This window comes from Myxine glutinosa, chromosome 11, assembly GCF_964187855.1.
Source record: "Myxine glutinosa chromosome 11, kmMyxGlut1.1, whole genome shotgun sequence".
NCBI lineage: Eukaryota > Metazoa > Chordata > Myxini > Myxiniformes > Myxinidae > Myxine > Myxine glutinosa.
Window position 1 is genome coordinate 13,762,606 of NC_136271.1, and position 22,433 is coordinate 13,785,038.

At 43.1% G+C, this 22,433-nt stretch overlaps 1 protein-coding gene across 1 annotated transcript in view; it reads left to right on the top strand.

Annotated features, from left to right (window-relative positions):
* The window catches only part of SCAPER (S-phase cyclin A associated protein in the ER), a gene marked incomplete in the record, with an annotated part of 462,313 nt that overhangs the window by 167,007 nt on the left and 272,873 nt on the right, over nucleotides 1-22,433 (top strand). Inside the window, 6 exon segments of the mRNA XM_078786405.1 lie at nucleotides 7,378-7,682; nucleotides 7,924-8,115; nucleotides 9,190-9,360; nucleotides 9,867-9,960; nucleotides 11,259-11,376; nucleotides 20,683-20,788. Coding sequence (XP_078642531.1) covers nucleotides 7,378-7,682; nucleotides 7,924-8,115; nucleotides 9,190-9,360; nucleotides 9,867-9,960; nucleotides 11,259-11,376; nucleotides 20,683-20,788 — 986 coding nt within the window.

A 22,433-nucleotide genomic window follows, 5' to 3' on the forward strand; every position in this document is an offset into this window, starting at 1 on the left:
AAATAAAAAAAATAAAACCTCGTCGACACGTATGCCCTCTGCTAGTTTTTCCTGTCTCTTCATGTGGTTCATGTTATCCCACCTGTGTTCCATTCTCCCGTCATACGTCCCAACTTGCCTCGCTGTCTCCGTTCCTTTCCACGCTGTTTTCCTGGTCCTTGTCTGCCTGTTTTGCTCCGACGTTTGTGAGTTGACCTCTAACCCTCGTGCCATTCTGCTCTTCCATGGGTCTTCTACATATGCATTGAGAAAATGTCGGATCACCGAGACAGGTTTCGGTTGTAAAGGGGTTTCGTTTCATACCATTAACTTCCCACTTGGAGTCGCCATTCCAGAGCAAGCCATGGCACTGTGATCTATGTTGACCCGAGCCTTGTCCTTCTCCATGCAGCTGCGAATCATATCCGGAGCATTTGATGATAACGGCTCCGCCCGTGACACTTAAGACACTGGAATTTACACAGTGCTGTCCGATAACCTCGCTCATAAAAATAGGTTGGCCCTTGGAAATTCACCTCGATATCATTGGCCACGGAAGGCTAATCTGCCTGTAGTTTGAAGTTTGTAGTGGTACGAAAATCAGATAGGCCAGAATGTTGTACCTCGAGGTTACTCCTTCTCACTGCTCCAGCATACCTTTGGATGTGACTGTGTCGGCCTGTATTTTGGATGGGAATAACATTACATACCACATCGTGCGACAAATGATGAGAGCACTTTCATTTTCTTGTTGTGCCAAGTTTTTACAAAGGGCATTATTGGTTATTTATTGAGGAAAGTATCATGTGATGGTTTTCTATTTGCAAGAGGAAAGCCTCTTCCAGATAGTTGCACCGGTCGGGTTGTCCGATAGTAAAAAAAATTCTCGTTGGCTAGTTCTGAATTTTAATGATTCAGATTTTTCTATGTATTTTTGTTTGTTATTCTACTATGCTCAACTTGTTAAGAATATTGTGCATTGTCGTCAATTTCTTGGGACATCAGCATCTCATCTGCTGTAGCTTCTCTCCTCTCATCTCCCCTCTCGCAACTCCCCCAATGAAATAATTCAGGCCGAGTCCCCTTTCATCCAAAACTGCTTCCTTGCACCCAAAATTTTCCAAAGTTTTCCAAAAAATTCCAATTTTCCAATTTCCAAATTTCAATTTAAATTCAATTTCAAATAATTCCAATTTCAATTTTCAATTCCAAAAAATTTCAAAAGTTTCAGATTTAAAATTTCAATTCCAAACTTGCTTCCAATTCCCTGAAGTTGATTCCAACTAAGTTTAATGAATTGCGGCCTAATTTAAGTACAATGCACTGCCGCGGCACGTGACGTCATGCGTGTGCATCACGTGAGCCGCGCTTGTCTGATCTACGAACGTTAATTGACTGGAGTGAGGAAATTTAAATGAGTAATTAATTGAATGAGGAAATAATCAAGGAGTATTGAGTGTTTATTCTTATAATTTTTAACTGGAGCAAAATCCGGGTGAGTGTTGGTATTTCTTCTTTTTTTTTTTAGAGATTGGCAAAAATATAAAAGGTCAGGATTAGCAGGACCTTTTAAAGGGGTAGCACGTGATATGTACGAGGATGTGGTGCTCATTAACTTCACAATGGGGGGTAGGGGGGGGGGGTTACTTGTATCTAGTTTTGAACCCCACTGTAGCTGTGTTCTGGGGAATTTATTCACCGGTGTATTATTTTCTGTCTGTTAATACGTCTGTTAAGCCTCTTCAAAGCGGATATTTGGATCTTCATGAAATTTGTCATGAAGCTTTTTTTATGGCAATGTTGAAGTAAGCTGGAGCCGTTTATAATTCCCTTTAATAAATGAAGTGGGTCGTCAAGGAAGTCGTAAGTGGAATAAAACACACTTTTCAGCCTTTACTTCCATACCTATCAGCATTGTGTCTTGATCAAAACTAATAATCAATCCTTTTGAAGCATACTGAAAGGTAAAACAAAATAAAACAGTTTTTTAGCCAGATGCAGGTATACACCGTGAGCTATGGAGTTATTTTCTTTTTCCGAAATCATTGTTGTGAAATGATATGTGGATATAACTACTTTGACGCCTGTGCTGCACCAACACCAAATACGATCACCCATATCCACGCAAGCTATCAACAAATCGTGCCAATGTCCCTGTACTCCTCAATCTCTAATGCATCTAGATTATGAGTTGGTTATCAAGGATCGTAGGTTACGCATTGCAGGGATTGATAATTCATTCATAAACTAACTAGGCTTTTAACTAAGGGTTAGTCGTGTAGAAAAGTTTGAGGTGGATGATTGGTGTTATTATTACCCTTGCCAGAGGAGAGTTTGCATTTGGATCCATTTGTTTGCCCCCCTAAAGAACCAGAAGACCTCAAATACCTTTAAATACCCCGAAGACCCTTAAACACCCCACCCAAAGACCCTGTGGATCCAAAAGACCCAGAGGATCCCAAAGACCCTTAATGACCCCAAAGACCATTGGAGACCCTGCCCAAAGACCTCAAGGAATTAAAAGATCCTGAGGACCCAAAGGACCCATAAGACCCCGCGGACCCAAGAACAAAACCCCACACGTCCTGGCGAGGGCCTGCAATCTGTGATTGCTCTTTCTTGTTTGTACCTTGTGATTGAGTTTTGCAATTTATTTTGAAGATGACACCCCTCCCACCAGTTTTTTCCCATAATGCAATTGTTCCCCTCACCCCCATTCCCCTGTCCACAACCGGCAAAGACTCACCCAGAAGCTTCAGGTCAGAGTTGTGGTTCACTCATTCCACACAGGCATCAATTATTTTGAATGATCCTGCTGAAGGCAGTGAATTGCATTGTGAAGCGTAAATTTACCATGGTTTACGGAAATGGAGGGTTGAAGCAGTTCTTGCATACGCAATCATGCTATTTGCTAACATTGGGAACGGTGTCGTGCCCATTTATTAATTTATAACATCATTTCTGATGATCAGAACTATAGCTTCCAGGAATATCATGCAGAATTTTGGTCAAATTTTAGTTGGATATTTTGGTCACCACTCAAAGAAATCCATGGAAATATGTATTTTATTTATCTATTTTTATATTATTTCCGGCTCGTAGTGAAGCTGCCACACACACACACACATCTCGCACACGAAACGTCAGCCCTAGGAAACATCAGTTTACTTTGATATTAATTACAAGGACATTGTTCGATGGACAAATCGGCATAGTAAATGGGATTTGAACCATCCCAGGATGCCATCCTGGGATAACGATTCAGGTGGAAACACAAATAGGCCAACGCATGTAAGAGCATATTAATCTTCTTGTTATGCCAAGGCTAACGAGAATGGCACTCGGTAGAGAGCATACCTCCACCAGGCTGAACAGTATGTTTTGTATCCCACTGATAGGCCGGATCTGGATTCGGACCTGAACCAAAATCTAATAGTCTTGTTCTTGTCACCTAACCAACTCGTCCGCCAAGTTTAGTCATAACTCGTCCATAACTTTTTTAAATATCATGTTATATAATCGCTTTTCACCCGATGCTTGTTAAAGTGGACATCTCTCTGACCATTCTCAGAGAGCCTCCTCAGCGTCGACGAGTCTGGCATTTCACTCAGGCCAACTGGCACGGTCTTCAAGCAGCCATCAATCATCTGGACTGGTCTCCGATCTCTACCGCCTCTGACATCAACTCATCCTGGGAATTCTTCCAAAGTAAACTGCTCTCTCTCATGCACAGATTTATCCCATCTCGTCTTCAGTTGTCATACCCTTCCTCCCGTCCATGGTACACGGAATCTTGTGGTGAGGCTATTGCCCAGAAACAACTTGCTTTCGTCTCCTGGAAAGCAAATCCAACGGAAGGAAATCTCATTTCCTTTCACAAAGCCCGAAACAAGTGTGTGTCCACCCTCAGGAGAGCCAGGAAACAATATCTCTCCGTTCTCAGGACAGAACTCTCTTATCTGTCTCCCTCTTCCAAATCCTGGTGGTGTCTGGTCAAATCTGTTTCTGGTGTTTGTTCCCCCTCCATCCCCTCCTTCACCTCAAACGGCCACACGGCTGACTCCGCGCGTGAAAAAGCTGAATGCCTCAACTCTGTGTTTGCCTCTAAATCTTGTGTCCCAAACCCATCCCTCTCTGTACCCACCGTACCCAGTCGTACCCAGCTGCTCCTGGACTCTGTGTCCTTTCCTCCTGACAAGGTGGAAAAGTTTCTGTCAACCCTCGACTCTGATTCTGCAACTGGACCTGACGGCATCAGCCCACGGGTCCTAAAATCTTGTTCTTCCGCTCTTTCACTCCCTCTCTCTGTTCTCTTCACACTCTCTTTTGCTCAAGGTCATCTGCCATCTGCTTGGAAATCTGCCAACATCACCGCTTTGCACAAAAAAGGTGCAAAAACAGATCCCAGCAACTACAGACCAATCAGCCTTCTCTCAATTATCAGTAAAGTCATGGAATCCATCATTGCTTCAGATATGAAATCTTTCCTCTTCTCCAATGGCTTGATCTCTGATCATCAATTTGGTTTCAGACCTGGTCACTCTACTCTGGACATGCTGCTACTGCTTTCTCAGCAATGGATGGAGGTCCTCAATGCCAAACAGGAAATTAGAGCTGTCTCCCTTGACATATCACGTGCCTTCGATACGGTCTGGCACCCCGCTCTGCTCACCAAACTCTCCTCTGTTGGTATCCATGGAAATCTCCACGCATGGCTGGCGGACTTCCTCTCTAGTCATAGTCAACGTGTGGCCCTGAATGGGTTTCTCTCATCTCCTCTTCCTGTTCAGGCTGGAGTTCCCCAAGGCAGTGTTCTGGGCCCTGTGCTTTTTCTGGTCTTCATCAATGATCTCTCCGACTCTCTTGAAAATCCTCTCTATCTCTTTGCTGATGACTCTACTCTCTGTCGCTCCATTCTTCATCCCTCAGATCGGCAGTCTGCAGCCTCCTCACTCTCTGCAGACCTGGAAAAAAATAACAGACTGGGCAAACAAGTGGAACATGTCTTTCAATCCTGACAAATCTCACACTCTTACGATGTCTCTCCGAAAAGACCGACTGGACAACCCTCCCATCTACTTTCTGAATAATCCTCTCCAATAAGTTCTGTCACTCAAACTTTTGGGTCTCACTATCTGCCATGATCTTTCCTGGGAAAACCACATTTCAAATCTGGCCTCCAAAGCCAGTCGCCGACTGGGCATCCTCCGTCGTGCGAAGTCCTTCCTTGGCACACCTGAGCTCCTCACCACGTACAAGACTTTCATCCGCAGCTCAATGGAATACTGCTCTCCCCTCTGGGCTGGTGCTCCTGCCTCACACCTAGCTCGTCTTCACGCTGTTGAAAGCAAAGCATTCAGAATCATTGGAATCTCCCGCGATGAAGCTAACTCCAAGGGCCTCTCACTCACTCACCGCAGGCAGGTTTTGTATACTGAATCGAGGCTCGTGAAAGAGCTAAAGAGCACCAGCCCAGGTTGGTGGTCTTTCCGTCTTCTACCGACTCGTCTCTGGCCTTGCCCCCCCAGCTCTCTCTGGGCTCTGTCCCGCAAATATTCCTACAGGTCGCACAAGATCTGCCTGCAACCCTCTTATGGTTAAACTGCCAAAATCAAGACTCTCTGCTCACCTTCACTCCTTCATTCCTCTTTTCTCCTGCCTCTGGAACAAACTCCCTCACTCTCTTCAATCCCACTCCACCCTCCAGGTCTTTAAAACAGCTGTTCACCACCATCTCTTATCTTCCCCCATCCAAAACCTTGATCTTTTCTATCCCCGATAATTTCACCCCAATTCCACATTTGAAATACCAACTTCTGTCCTGGAAGTCCTTGGTGTCCTTGTGGTTTATACTTCTCCCACCCTAACTCCCACACATCTCCCTGCTCTTAAATGTTGTGTGCTCTCAAGTGTTTGCGTGCTCCCCATTCTCTTGTCTTCCGCTCCCTCTTTTTGTATATTTTGTTTGTCTGGTTGATTTGTTTGTGAAGTAAATGTCAGCTCTTTCACGAGCCTCGATTCAGTATACAAAAAAAAAAAAAAAAAAAAAAAAAAACTCAATGGTGAAGAATCACTTAAAAATTAAATAATTATCACATCCGAATCCATATTCAGATCTTCACCAAAATTTAATGGATTCGTCCTTGTCCAGCAAGTTTAGACCCAACCTGCCCAACCTGTCCCAACCTGTCCACCAAGTTTCGTCCAAATCCATTCCTAACTTTTTGAGATATCCTGCTATATATCGGTTTTGGCCCTATCTCCCAATGGTGAAGAATCACTTAAACAAGACCGAAAGTCAAAGGGCGGCGTAGCCGGGCTTGTAAAATATTATAAACCACAAACACACATGATTAGCTTTTCAAACAGTCGCTAATGCTGTTTCTACCATTAAACAAAGAAATTGGGAGGAATCCCGACATCCGTGAGGTGAGTTTTACTTACAGAACTGAGGGAAGATCTGTTGTAATCTATATATCCCACAACTGTTGGGTTTATAACATGCTATCAAAAAACCAAGGCGAATTCCTTACTTCCACGGTTGTTAGCACCGTACACCGCTTATTATTGATTCATGAACCATACACCTCTTCAATCCATTAACTTTGTATTCATAACATTGGGATTAAAGTGTTATGGTCATATTTACTATATTATTATTATTATTACTATTAAGAAACCTGGGCTTAATTTGTCCGAAGCGGCCCGAAGGTGAGGCATGAAGCCTAAGGCCTATACATACCTTGTTGTTGGAAGAGACGTAACGCCGATGCTTTTGATATTTGATGGTCATTTTAACAATCAGTTTGTTTGTGTTTCACACTGAATGAAAAACGTAAAGGTAGAGCATGGCAATTGTGATATGACAGGGTCGATGGTATGTTCGGCCTGAATGATATTGGAATCAAAATTCCGGAGTGTGGAGAGTCAGCCGCCGTACGGCCGTAATGACATCAGATGTAATCACGTCACCCTGTCATGTGACCAGATCCTCAGCTCTGATTGGTGTACGTTTGAGGGGACATATACATACATACATACATTCATACGGACGGACGAACTGTTCTAGACGACTTTGCCCTATGGGCTACACTGTAAAAATCCTTCCAGCTGGATCCGAATCCGATCTTCACCAAAATCTAATAATTACGTCCTTGTCACATACACAACACCTCTGCCAAATTTAGTCCGAATCCATCCACAACTTTTTGAGATATCTTGTTCACAGACAGACAGACAAGAGTGAAAACGTAACCTCCATCCACCTTCGGTGGCAGAGGTAATAATGTTATGTTAATGTAATGCTAATGCTATGCCAATGGTGTTAAAAATGTGTTCGTTTTTTATTTATTTGATGTTCTGCTGTGATATAAAAGTTTGACCTTTTCTTGCCCTCAGGTTCTGCAGGAGAAAGGGAAGAAGGCACCGATGGGTGGGAAACTGTACATAGAGGTCGCACCGTGCGTCCTCGTTCTGCTGCAGCTGCATTGGCCAAAAACTCTGCTTCTTCCCCTCTACTCACAAAGCCAGGCCACAGGGCCAGTGTTGCAGTGACCATCACAAAAGCGGTCAATCTCAAGCCTCCGATGCAGTCGGTGGCTTTGCCATTAAAAAGTAAGATCAGCTTGCGTTCCTCGGAGTCAGAAAGCCAGAAGGTCATGGAAGAAACAGAGAAATTGGAAAATGGCGAGACACACTCAGAGGTAGGTGGGCTGATTCGTTTATTCTGAAAAGTTAAAAAAGCAAAAGGATGACCGGTATTTTTGCCGAAACTGTTCCATTTTCCAGCGGACTCGACTGTATTTCAACATGTGCCTATGGAAATTTAAGAGAAATGTACAAAAGGGTACTTGGCATTTGCTATATAAAAGCTTCAGCCATCTTGAAAGGACTGCATGTTCTAGGTGTATAATTGCTATCGGTTTGCTGTGTCGCTACTGCCAGCATCCTGCTGATGGAAATCAGTTGGGAACGGAGTTGGTAACGGAGCCGGAGGCTCATTTGACTGGGCAAACCCCGAAGGAGATCCAGGAGAGGCAAGGTGGCGATGTGTCGACTTCCCAAGAACACAAAGAAGAGTGTAAACTTCGCAAAGAGCAACTCTCCACCATCATGGAGTCTCCTGATATGCAGCCTGTAAGTGCACGGCTTTCATAAACTGCATTGGCACCGCTGCGAGAACATTTGGTTTGTACTCTGTTATGATGACGACGAAGGATTTTCAGAGTACATTGTTTTAATCTTAACTGTTTAGAAACCTGATGTTTTTAGATTGACACTTAGTTTAATTATTTGTTTTTAGGTACTCTGTCATGTTCAAAGTTATAATCCTTTCTAGAAAAGACATTATTTTCTGCAGATAAGGTCAACTACCAACGACGAAGAGAATACCGCTCGTAGCTCGCCACCTCACTTCTTCGGCTCTTCAAAGTCGGGAACAATTGGCCATGAGGCACTCTGGAATGGGATTGTTGTGCCTTCCCGTTCTATCGGTCCTCATCCTCGAGCACATTATTCAAGCCCATAAAGCCGTTCCCCCTTTCACCTTCCGCTCATCAGCTCCTCTCTCAGCTGCGTTACATCACCCTGACCCAGACCCATCATCGCACGGCTCTCGGAGATCTGCGCTGTGAATTAATGCACCGAGCCAGAGCAAAGCCCACATCCAAAGGACAGGATTTCCATGAATAACGATCCTGCTAATGGAATCTTAAATTATTTCCTCGTTCTCTTTTCTATAGCCTAGGCCCCCCTTGTGCCTGTTTCTTTGTTGCTCGGTTGTTGTTCGACGCTGTGTTGCTTTGTCATTTGGGTGTACCATAGGCTAGGTAATTTAGGTAATTTAAGGTAATTTTGAAGCAAGTTTAGTTGAAGGTAATTGGTAATTGAAGGTAATTGAAGCAAGTAATTAGGTAATTGAAGCAAGTTTATTTTTTATTATTCGAGTTTGGTGAAATTGCTTTTTTAGATAAAGGACCTAAATGCTGGATGCTGTTTTTTGATATGTTTATGTACTTCAATGCATTCGTTTTGAAGAAGAGCAGATTGATAAGAAAGCCTTTCACATCATCAGAACAGAGCTTTAATAATAAATATTAAATAAATATTGCATCATTATAAATAATGTCGTATCTTCAATCGACGAGATTTGAGACAGTAAGGAGTGAGTAATGCAATCGTTTATTTGCTCTTGTTTCGTCTGGAACGTAGAGCATTGTTGAGGTGCTGGAGGCCGAAGAGGAACTGGCAAGGCGCCTCGAGTGGGAGAACGAGGAAGCCATTGCCACTGCCATTGCGGAAGAAGAGCAGCTGACGAGGCAGATTCAAGATGCACAGGAACTCGGCAGTATACTTGAGATGGACAGCAAGAGCGACACAGCGGTATTAGTGCACCATGCCATCAAGCTCGATATTCTAAAGCAATACTTCATTTTTGAAGCATTAGAAGAGGAGATTGTTGGGATGGATGGGGAAGGGGTTAATTTTTCACTTTTTGGGGAAGAAAACCAAGATTTGGTTTCTGATAGCATCTGTAAACTCACTCACTACTGGGATGGTCATGTGACTGAATGGGAAATGCATACAAAAGGTCTAATATCTGTGACTAACGCAAAGAAGTTTTGCTGATGCGGAAACATTTTTGCTTAATTGTTGGAAGAAAAACTTTTTGACCCCAGCATTGTCTGGTCATAGTCTATTCATTTTATAAATGGCTTGGGGTAGCGTGGGGTTGGGGCGGGTATGAGGTTTGAAAGCTTCGAGCATTAATTTTTTTTCCAAGTGGCTTGAGCTCGGTGAAATTGCTTTTTAAGGAAAAAGAACAAAAGCAATTATTTTTCCATGCAAGTTGCATGGAGCACTCATCAAGTGCATTTGTACCTTGGTAGGCCGATGCCATGCGGTTGGCTGCAGGAGTACCCCAAAGTGCTGATTGTCCTGTCAATAACATCGAATGGGGAGACATCATAACGGAGTACGACGGTGAGTGCAGGATTTGAATACGTTCTTCATATGTCAGATACTATTTGGAAAGTAATCCATAGGAGATTGACTCTGACGGGATAAGGTGTGACTCGTACGCACAAGCATTTGATTTCCCAGCATTATTTAGATGTGATTTTGCATCCTTCATTAATCATTATTGGTGCACCAATTTTGTGTTAAAACAAGGGAGCTGATACTCTAGGTCTCCTGGCTTGTGTGTGGTATGAGAAATATATCTGAGTAATGACCACCGGCCACTCCTTTTTGCACCATCGGATGCATTGGGCTGCGCTTGTGTGTGGTATGAGAAATATATCTGAGTAATGACCACCGGCCACTCCTTTTTGCACCATCGGATGCATTGGGCTGCTGAAGCGGTTTCCTAGGCTAGTGGGCACAATCCTGGATGGGTCGCTACTCTGACACAGTACGCTCTGACTCATTCTTCACAGTCATCTGGTACTCATTTTGCTGACCTCGGAAGAATGACAGGCAGAGTCAACCCTATCTGTGTAATATGAAAGATAAATCTTGAACGTTTTTTGCAATATCACATGCACGAGCCAAGTTAACGAGATAGTTGCCATGGCAATCAGATTCAGCTAATCACAGCCGTGGTCTAATCACGTTGAGGTAATGTCATGAGAATAGATATCTGCGATATGAAAGCTGAATGTTCAACGATTTTTGAAATATTGCACAAACAAAAGTACCTGGACGGGTGATCGGTTGGTCAAAGATCATTTTAATGTCCCCGTCTCCAACCTCGTCACAGGCCCGGGGGACAATGACTGCCACACAGCCAAGGACAATACGATTATGTTGTATTGTGCCATCTATTCAATCAATTATTCGATCACTGATTAAAAACGATACATTAATCACCATTTTTATTTATTTACATAGTCACCATTTTCGTGGTGACAATCACCATTTTCGATACATAGCCTAGGCTCATGGAAGAGCTGGGACACACAACAGATCAGGACACAACATAACAAAGGGAACAGCAGGAGAAAGGGGCCAATAGCAGGGCGGAGGGGGAAGGTAGACATTTTGGTAATAATGATATTGTTTGATTCACCATTGATAATGTTTCCATAACATTGTATTCCCATTTCAGAAACTGTTGTGTTTTACTCTGTCGTTCAGGAAAAGCACAATAATAGTTCCACCGTAAAAATAACTCAACAAAATTACCATACACATCCTGGATCTCAGTGTATCATGTAATCCATTATATTGAAGAGCAATTCTTCATGGTTTTCAACGCCATATTGCGGTGGAACTTGCAGAACGCGAGACCTGGCGTCAATCGACGAGTTGGGGAGACATGGTGGATGATGAAACCCCTCGGCCTCCGGGCCACGCGATCCAGATGCACGAGAAACTCTCGTCGCCATCGCGCAAAAGGTTTGCTGCTCTAGAAAAGCTTGCTATTGTTTCGGTACTTTTACGATGTCTCGTCACAACGATCAAACCTTCGTATGTTTCTTGATAGGAGATCATTGGCATCGTCAAAATAAAATGCATCCACATGACCCTTTTGCCATCGGCAAACACGTTCAATCCACCTCTATCATCCTTATCATAACACCAACAACTGTCGGTGATTTAATAATCGTTGTTGTTGGTGTTTTTGGGTCTTTTCTGTATACATAGTCGAGGCTCTTGAAAGAGCTACAACACAGAATGGATCAAGACACAACATAACAAAAAGGACAGTAGGGGGAGAAGGTGGACATGCTAACAGCAGGGTGGAGGGAGAAAATATATCGCGACAGACAAACGAAGGATGTGGATAACTATGAGGGGTAAAGGAGTACGCAGGGGGTGGACAAGATGGATTCAGAAGCAAAATCTTGTGAGCGGTGGGGATGGTTTAATTAACGGCTGTAGAAAATATCATGGTTTTGGATTGGGGAAATGGCTGATTTGAACAGCATCTAAAGTGGTGGTGAACAGCTGTCTGGAATACCTGGAGGGTAAAATGAGCTTGAAGAAAATGTGGACATTGGTTCCATAGGTGGGACAAAGGAGGAACAATTGAGTGAAGTTGATCAATGGTTATGGATTTTGGTAGTTTCACTAGGAGTGTGTAGTACGGCAGATAGGTGAAATATTTGGGAGAATTGTGACTTTGATGATACAAGCACTAGAGTTGGCACACAGTTAGAGTATGCCCTAAGGAAGATATTTGTCTATAGGGCCATCGCAGATTTGTCCTGTGACAACAATGGCGGCAATTTTTCAAAATGGCCTCCATTGCTTGTTATTTTACATATATTTGGTACATTACTGTGTATAAACTGTTGTTGTGGTCATACAAGCTTGACATTTGGCACATAATTAAAGACCCCCAACTATAGGGTTATCATACATTTGTCCTGTGACAACAATGTTTTTAAAATGGCCGCCATTTATATTAGACTAGAGGCAAAATCTGAAAAGGGGCCTAGAAATCACTTAAGGGAGTACGGAATGTTAGGAGCTGGCATCCATGTCAGACTGTTAAAGTGGTTCATAGTGAACATATTTCAAGTGGATGCCCATCAAATTTGGCCTTTTTAAATATTATACAGCCAAAACAAAGTGGCCGCCATTATCGAAAACTCCGAAAACTCCGGATTGTAATAAAATTACACAACTTTGTATTTATACAGGATAACAATGAAATTTGCTGTATTTGGACATATTATAATAATACACACATCTTCCTCAAACGATCTAAGTGATATTTTATCTATTTCTTTCCCTATGGAGAGACAAACATGAAAAAATGCTCTGAAAATCTAAGAAAATTACATCTTGATGCATTATATTGAGCTTGTACAAATGTACGGACATACTTTGATGAAGTTCGTTTGATTTAAAAAAAAAACTGTGTTGGGATAATATTAACATCAGTCTTCGGTGGTGTAGTCCGAGTCATCTTGGGCACTGTTCAAAGGATTCCGACACGTTCCGTCAGCGCAACCACAACCAGCGGTACATCTTAGCTCCTTAAGACGACAACTGCATCTGTGAGATTCGCAATTCTTACACTGGCATTGTGTAAGCTTGAGGTAAACCTCTGGAAATGGTTTATCACTCATCAAATGAGGAAGTATATTTCCAGTTGTACCGTCCTTGTTCCATCCATTTCCCACCGGGGAAGATATATCTGGTTGTGCGATCAGTGAAGAGAGCCAAATTGTACACTGATGGTGTGCTCGCTTGATATGCAGCTTCAGAGAAGATCGGGTTGGTGGCAACTTCTCTGGTTCTTTGTGACCTTTGAGGAACATTTTGAAACGCACGTCATTGATGTTTGTGTTGTTATCATTGTTTGAATACAGTCTGCAGATGAAGCTCTCTACATCTGTCAGTGTTCTTTCAGTAAGTGTGCCGCGTCCGAGCCCGTCCAATAAGGGACAGTTCTTGATGAACGTTTTCCATGCTATTGTTTTGCCAATGCCACAAAATTGACTGACTGTGTCGCAGCCCGAGAGGGCATGGAATGCTGGAAGATTGTGGCGGGGAGCTGGATCAAGGTCTACAGCGTGCACAGCAACAAAGCTCCGTTGCTTCGCTGTTCCCGTTTGCAACCAAAGCTCTCCAGATAAGTCACTGGCAAAGTGAACGAGGAGAACAAGGACGTCTGTGTCCCTGGAACAAATGATCAGACGCTCAAACCCAAGATCTGTCACAGACTTGGCGTGTAACAATATTCTGGTATCAGCTTCATCGTGGTTTGATTTGAGGGAGTTGACGTCCGTTCCACGGGATGACTCAACCGCCGTTCGGTCATGGAATCCGCCAGATGTCACGACTTCACGATTCGGTTGAGTCGACCTTGCTTGACGAATGAGCTCCATGCTCAAAAAGTGTTCCAGGTCTTGCTTGTTTTCTGGGAGGTCAATAAATTGCCTCCAGTTGACGGGTAATGGCACATCCCTGTTGTCCACTTTGCGACGTATTGGCCGGGTTTTCCCGGTCCGTAAAATCCGAGTGGTGTCCTTGATGGTATGTGCTTCATACCTATCAAACACAACGTCAACTCTGGAGCAAGTGTCACTGAAGTGACTGAAGACAGAGGCTACGAACCGGTCTGCGAGTTGTCCAAAATTGTGGGCATTTGCAGGTTTCCCGATTGCTTGAACAAGTGCCTGGCCATCGATGATTACACACGTTTTCAGATTTGCTGTCGGCGGCTCTTTCTCTACAGTTGTTCTTGTCTGAAGGATATTTCCGAGAGCTGCTTTGTTTGTGGATCGCATTGCTCCGGATGTGTCTGCAAGTGATAGAGGAACCGGCGAAAGTTCATGGCTGAGGATTTCCTTCAGGTCCACCTCGCGTCCAGCTTCTTTTGAAACAAGCAAGCGTTGAAAGAGGTTACGGTCTGCTTTGACGAGTTTTTGTTTCAGAGTCGAATTTTTGTTCTGGACCTGATACATGCTTTTCAGCGTCAGGCTTTTCGACTGTCTGAGCTTGTCATGGAATCCCACTTTTTTCGTGATGAGACGTAAGCCCACAAATTCTTTCAATTTGTCTTGCCCTTGTGCATGTGCTGTCAGAAGACATTCCGTTATTTGAGGAGAAGCTACATCTCGAGTGGCCAGGCTAACGACAGCTAGATTTTGGTGTTGAAAAATGCCGAATTTCTTCAGTTGGTCGACAATCTTCTGAACATCTTCCTTGTCCCGCTTTAGTCTTGAGGGTCCGGCTTCTTTTACATAAGAAGGGTTGTAGTCTTCATCTGTAGCATGCATGTCCAACATGGCGCTTGTGTCGTCTACTATTCTGCTCCGTTCGTTGAATGTGAGGCACCATTGATCTCTTGCTCCTTCTGATCTCGTTATTCCTACAAGACCACCGGCAACTTTGCCGACTTTGTTGACGTGCTCTAAGGCTTGATCCGTCGATAGCTGATTGAATGTGTTATTGGTTGTCTTGACCACAAAATTTCCATTCATGAACTCCTGGTGAACATCGGGGTGGCTTGTTTCAAGGATCATAATGTCAGCAAGATAAACTGCCCCCCAGCGAGTGTAGTTTGTGTGGTCATACTGAGCAAACCAGGGTAACATTGCAGCAAAGGACGATTTATGTAGGTTCCAATTTCCAGTTCTCTCTGCACGCAGGAACAGCAACAAGATGGAGATCATTTTGATGTACGTCACCCAAAATCTGGTAGTGGGTGGTTGTGTCTCTTGGAAGTCGTCCAACAGTCTTGTTATTCTGGAGTGCTGAACTGCGTCTTTCAGTGCTTTGACTTTGTTGCTGGTCACATCTCGCTCATTGTGTGCTTCCAAAGCTTCTACGACGTGGACTGATAATGTTTGGAGCTCAACTTCTTCTACTTGGTGATCTTTAGCCCATACGATGAATGTCGGCCAGAGTGTTTTCCAAACAGCTTCAAATGTTAGCTTGTGTGCACGAATAGCCCGGTTGTACGATTTGGCCTGCATGTTATTTTGAGCTGTATTCTCTCCAAAAACGGAACTCTCCGCCCACACCTCCGTAAGACCAGAGTCTGCAAAATGATTTCCAATCACACACATGAAATTCTTGACAATGTGGAACCCCCCAAGTCGCAAGAATATCGTTTTGCATTCATTACTGTTTGCCCACTGTATTTCCTTGGCCTTGCAGTACAGCTGCTGGTCCAGAGTAATGACTGTGGACTGGCCAGGATTTATAATGTTGGAAATCCTCAGGCATCGCATCATAACTGTCCACAGCGTGTCGTTCTCGTGGGCCGGGGCGTTGAGGAGCGGCAAATACCCGATTGTGCAGAGCTCGTGTTTGTCTTGTGTTGTAACTTGGTTGAACCCGGTCCACGCTGGCACATCATCACTGTTAGAGCCATAGATGCGAGAGAGAATCCAGGCCATATCTCGGGCAGAAGCTTCGTCAGACACCTGATCATCTGGGGTAAACATCGTCTCATTCAAGGTGGCTGTGAATTTAGGATCTTCTCGAGAAGATTGGCGAGTGACTTTCTCCAAACGATGAAGTTCGGGAGGGACCTTCAAGGACCTTGACTTTCCAAGAGGAAGTACTTCCTGTTGCTGATGTTGAGGGGTCCCTCTCTGGTAAACTACCATCTGCGTCGCATGAAACGTCCCCATACCATCTAACGTTTCTTCGATAATGTCGATGTTATCAGCAGCGTATTGGCAAAACTTGTTGGATGATATATTTGAAGGGACAGGAGTATTGTTGCAATCTGCGAAGTGTTGCAGATTTTGAACTCCAAGAGTTGTGTCCAGTCTACGTATCTGGTCATAGCTGGGACAGTGTCCTGCGTGATGGATGAGTTCAATCAACGATTTTGAACGTGTTGCCTGATGAATTGCTAGGCCAAGTCCAACGTGTTTTGGTGTGAGCGTTTTGTGCTTCGACACTGCGTAGACTAGGTCTTGACTTATGCTCAAAGCAGTTCGCTTCACAAATTTATCGTCAGCCTGTCCGTCCACTTCCCCAGACAGCAAAATACTGAGGAATACAAACAAGCTCTCCGGTACAATCTTTTCGGCACTCTCCTTACTAACTGACGTGCAATTATTTAGGCCTGGACGAGAACTGATGTCACCTCTAATGCGTAACGCGCAGTGATGCAAGGTCAACAACTCTTCTGTCTCTGAGCGCGAGAACTGGGTTGGCCTAAGATCATCCATATTTCTCTTTGTCTCCATTTCATCCGAACGCCTTTTCTGTGTCTGAACAGCGATCTTAGATGACAGTGTGGAAAACAACAATTGTGGTTGATGTGGATCGAGTTGAGGTACAAAGTTGATCTGTCCTGGAAGAAGTCGGTGTAGTTTCTCTTTGAGGCGGGATTTATTGTCCCGGTATGGTCCAGCGTCAATGCCGAATTCGCTGAGCAAAGACCTGTACCTTTCCCAAACGTCTAGAAGCGTATAGATTTCACCTCGGGCCAGTCCAGTCGATACTTCAGATGCGACTTTCTCAAAGCAGATATCTCTGGACGTTTGAGTTGTGCTTGTACTAGATTTCGATGCTTTTCTATTGAACTGTACATAACACTTAAGATGATACCTGGCATCAGCAGCCACGAGATCACTTACTCCTGCCAGGCGACACCGCAACACAGGGTCTGTTTGAGCTCCTTGGAGAATTTTGTCAGAAACATCAAAGGTAGCGACCAAATACGTTTGTTTGCAACTTTTCTCTTGGCAGAAAAAGCACAAATCAGTGTCCATAATGAACAGTTTACTGCGTAGAGATGGTCTCGGTGGTGAACTTGTCTCAGGTGCACTGCTTGAGGTGGCAAGAGTGCTTTCATATTTTTTCCTGAGTCGAGTTATTTTGAACGAACTTGTAAACGTCGAATAGCAGTCTTTGTGATTCAGGACTTCAGTCTGTTTTGTGATTTCCTTAAAGTCAATGTTTTGAATTCTTTCAACAGTGTGCCAGTTCTCAGAGTCATTGTACTTCTTGCGCTCTGCAGCGGCTTCACGGACTCTTTGAATTCCGGCATCTCCGAGGTTTCTCGTTGGTTTCTTTGGGTCTCTGTTTTGACAGAAGATGCAGAGGGTCCAGTCAGTACTTGTGTCAGAACTCCGCTTTTGGCTCTGGCATTTTACCTTGGATTCCATGTTGAAGCTCAACTCAGTTCACCACATCCTGCAAACATCAGAAATTGCATAATATGATAGCCAGTTTCTGCCTGCATTTTTACGTGGCGTCCCGACCGTGCCGTCCCATTACTGCCGTAATGTCGAATCCTATAAAAAATTGAAATTTGTGCAGCCCGACTTCACGATAGCCGGACTGCGGGCTGTAGGTATCAAACTTTTCAATCAGCGTTTTCCCGTCGCAAAGATGTCCGTGTTCAAGCCAAAAAAGATCAATGCTGCACCTGTATAGCTGGTGAAAAGCTGAAGTTCATCTCAAACATCGGTCATCGGTCTGAACATCAGGCAACACTGACGCTGAACGGAAGCGGAAACACCGGAAGTGAAGCTGACCTGATAACGAGGCACTTCCGGCCGCGCCCAACATGGTGGATACGAACAGAAAATACGTGAATCTTTCCATAATGAGTTTCAAGTTTGTGAGAGGTTTAACGCCTAATGATTTGGTGAAATTATGTTTTAAACACATATGCTAAAATCACATTATGCTAAAATAATTTATTATATAATAAATGATTTTAACATGTGATTAAAACATAATATCTTTGCATCAATATATTTAGGACAATTCATATATTTAGAACAATTCATAGGTATCAATGAGATACAAATGCAACATTTCAGAACCATATTTTTGGTAAAGGTTAACATATTTTTCTTAATAGTCAAATCTGACTATTGTATATAAATATGCACATAACTTTATCAAATATGTATAGTTTGGCATGATATTTGCAGGACATCTTACTGGTATCACTGGAGTAAAATATACCAAACTACACAAACATACCCACAGTAAAAGTCAAGATAAGTCGCGTGATTTGAAAATTAACAGAGTTCAGCTTTGAGATTTTTTGTACATTTTTGTGACTGATCTGTATATAACTTTATCAATTCGTTATGGAATGGCCTAATACTTCTTGGACACTTTACTGGTATTGCTGCGATGATATATGTCAAATTTCAGAACCACAGCTTCAGTACAACTGAAGTTATCAGACATTTTCTAAGTTATACATTTTCTATTTGTCCGGCCATTTTGTTTTTGGTATAAAAAAATTAAAAAGGCCCAAATCAATGGGCATCCACCTGAAATATGTTCAGTATGGGTCATATTAACTAGCTGACATGGATGCCTGCTCCTAACATTCCGTACCCCCTGAAGTGGAATTTGAACATTTTTCCACCAGTCTATATGGTATATTATGGTATATGGTATATGGTATATTAATTTGTGTAAACTGTTGTTTGAATTATACAAGCATGGTATTTGGTACACAGTTAAATATTCTGACTATTAGAGTCATCACAGATGTGTCCAATAAAAATGGCGCCCAATTTTTAGTACGGCAGATAGGTGAAATATTTGGGAGAATTGTGCCTTTGATGATACAAGCACGAGAGTTGGCACACAGTTAGGGTATGCCCTAAGGAAGATATTTGGCTATAGGGCCATCGCAGATTTGTCCTGTGACAAGAATGGCGGCCATTTTTCAAAAAAGGACAAATCTGCGATGGCCCTATAGCCAAATATCTTTCTTAGGACATACTCTGTCTGTGTGCCAAATGCCATGCTTGTATCATCAAAGGCACAAATCCTGCATCTATCTGCCATGCTATGTGTTGCTGATGGACCGCATGCATCCTGCAGGTACCTGGGGGAAGGGGGGGAAAGGACGCCGAAGGCCCAGGGTGCAAGGGAAAGTCAGGAAAACCATGTACGTTTCTCAGTGAGGTGGTCTTGTGAGAGATCGCCATAGGCAGTGCAACATCGTGGACAGCACGAAGATCATCACAAAAACATCGATTTGGAGTCAAACTAGTTTGGTGCAGAAATCGGTTTCAAACGTGGATCATAAAAAACTTGGCCAGCGACGGTTTGGATAAGATCAGGGGAATACAATATTTTGTGGAGGCCGGTGTCGGTCTGCTTTGGGAAACAAATACAACAAGAAAAAGAGCAATCAGAGATTGCAAACGCTCGCCAGGATGTATTTTCAGTGGTTTTTAAGGCTTTTGTGTTGAAACAAATATGACGGCCGAACCACGACATCCGATGACGTCATCATTATATATTTTTTTTCTCCACCAGTTTATGCCGACATGGCGCTCAAGAAATTTTATCTTGATTGAATGAAGTTTTGTACTTGTCGAATTATGACGTCATAATGGAGGCATCTATTACATGATCATTAACATATTTTATTCCCCATGGAGAGTTCTTTACAATGAGCCATGTCTCAATTTTTTCTATTCAGCACTTTCGGAGATATAGAGGTGCAAAGTTTTTCAGTTTTTCCAAGATGGCGCTCGAACCACGTGACACATGACGTCATAATTATCATTAAAAAATTATACAGGTGGAGTTGCACCTATGGTGAAAATTTCCTGTCAATCGGACCAACGGTTGCAGAGAAAATCATATTTATTCTGTGTGGACAAACAAACAGACAAACAAATGGACTCAAATGCAATACCCTCTCCTCTGGCGAGGGTAACAATGAATGATCGTTTTAAGGCCATTTTCCCCCGCTAGAGCAGGGGTTAGCCTTGCGAGCCCCATGACAATTCATGGTTCCCTGTTTGAGGCAATGTTTTTTTTTTTTTTTTTTTTTTATGGGGTAACAATAGGGTTTATTGTCTCTGACAAAAGGTTAGTGTCTGGGACATCAGGTTTACTTTGCTTTCAACAGGGGTTGTCATACCTTTGTCAATGTTGAGTTGATAAGTCCAATTATTGTATTAAACTTGAGGATGGCCACAAACTGCTTGATAAGTTGGTGGGGAAAGCTGTTTAAATTGTCATCCAGGATTACTGCAGATTTGATATAAAAGGTATTGGACAAGCAGAGTGGCCACCATGCATCCATTCCCAAAGCTTCTGCTTTAAGTGGCTGATGAAACAATAATATTTTGAGATTGAGCACAAATTCGAACAGAATGAAAATTTTAATCTTTTTTTATCGCTTGTCTATTCTGCTTAATTTCGTTTTTATGGAAATATGGAGGAGTGTCTGACTTTTTAATTCCCCCATCCCACCTCCTCCCATGTATGTTCCATATATACACTGAGAAGTTGTTTTTCCAAGAAGAAGCACGAGGAAAAGCAGTTAAAAGCCCAGCAACTTCGTGAGAAACTGCGAGAAGAGAAGGCTCAGAAACTCCAGAAGCTGATGGAGAGGGTGAGATGAGGGCCCCGAGTGGAGGAGGGGGTGTTTAACCATAATTTTCACTGTACACATCAACTAATGGAAGTGGCCATTGTTAGGATTGGCTTGTGTCCATCACCACCAATGAAAGGGTTAAATGCATGCTTCTCCACAAATGTCTGAGGTGAAGTAACTGGCATGGAAACGAAAGGGTGTTGATGCCCGAGAAGCATCTCGTGGTCACGTGCGCAGCTTACCTGTGGCAGTTTGTTTGCAACAAGCCTTTTGCGGAAAGAAATTGCTATTTTGTCCATTTTGCTCCAACGCTTCAGCATCATATGAAATACATGTATTATAACAACTAGAATAAAAATGTGCATAATTAAAGAAAGATTTGAAGCCTCTGCCAAAGCTATTATAATCTCAAAGAAATTGATCATCTTTGTGTTGATGTTGGCTTAGCTTAGCAGTTCAGGTGCCAACTTGGGATCCTAGGATCCTGGGTTCGAATCCCGGTCGCCAGGGGGGTTGACTCAGCCTGTCATCCCTCCGAGGTCAGCAAATTGAGTACCAGTTCACTGGTGATTCCCCATGTGTCGCAAGAGGCGACTAACAGGGCTGGCGGCAGGAAGGGCATCCGGCCATAAAACATTGCTTCAAAAAGGGGACCACGGTGCCCGAAAAAGGCCAACCCCTGCTCTGCGGAGAAAAATGGCCTCTAAAGGTGGTTCTTTCTTCTTTCTTGTGATGCCTGTGTTTGGCACCACGATCTTCTTCCTAACTGTATCCATCTGTTGTATGAAATCTAAGTTCATGAATGAAAAACCTTTTCTGGAGGACACCTTCCAGACCCACCTTGAATCTGACGCAGGTGACGCTATGAATTGAGTAGTAGAACCTGCAGACAAAAATAAAAAGATGATGCATGGTGTGCCATGCTATGTTTGTTGCATGTTCAGTGCCCACACAAAACCGGGAGTGATTACCTAATTATGTTAACTGAGCAAGCCGAGAATTAATAACCCATGGATAACTTGCTTAACGTAAAATTTGGATGCTGCCACCCAGGCGGTATAGGTGAGACGTGTCTCGAGTAAACACATGTCTCACACATGTGAATAGCTAAACAAAGGGACTATCCCAAACAATTTCTTTCCCTGCAGGGGTTTTCAAATAACGGAATCGTTGGCATGGAAAAGATGGCAGGAACGCGTGGCACATGGCCTCAAGGAAATGTAAATAATTTATTCTGCACAAGACAGATGAATATGTTACAGCACCCGGACAAAGACACAATATACCAGATATCCGCAATCATAAAGCGATCGCCAAGGGTAGGCCTCCCCTGCCTTACCATTGGCGATCGCCCACGACTTATCCTTGGCCCACGATCCAATGGTGGCATATTTTGTTTGGGCCGCCATATGGCCTTGACCTTCAACATTTAGGGATAGAGTAGATGAAGAAAATGTGTCCCCATTTACAATATATCCATAAAACCCAAGATCATGAAAATCTGAGGAAAATTATTGAAGTTATGATCAAAAAGGTGTTTTTATTCCTTAATATTTGTTTAGAATAAGTATTTTATTCCTTAATAACGTAATTAATTGTGATGTAAGATATGTGTCGTAATAAAGAGTAGATAGACGTTCGTCTCCCTCCCATCCTTTTTTTT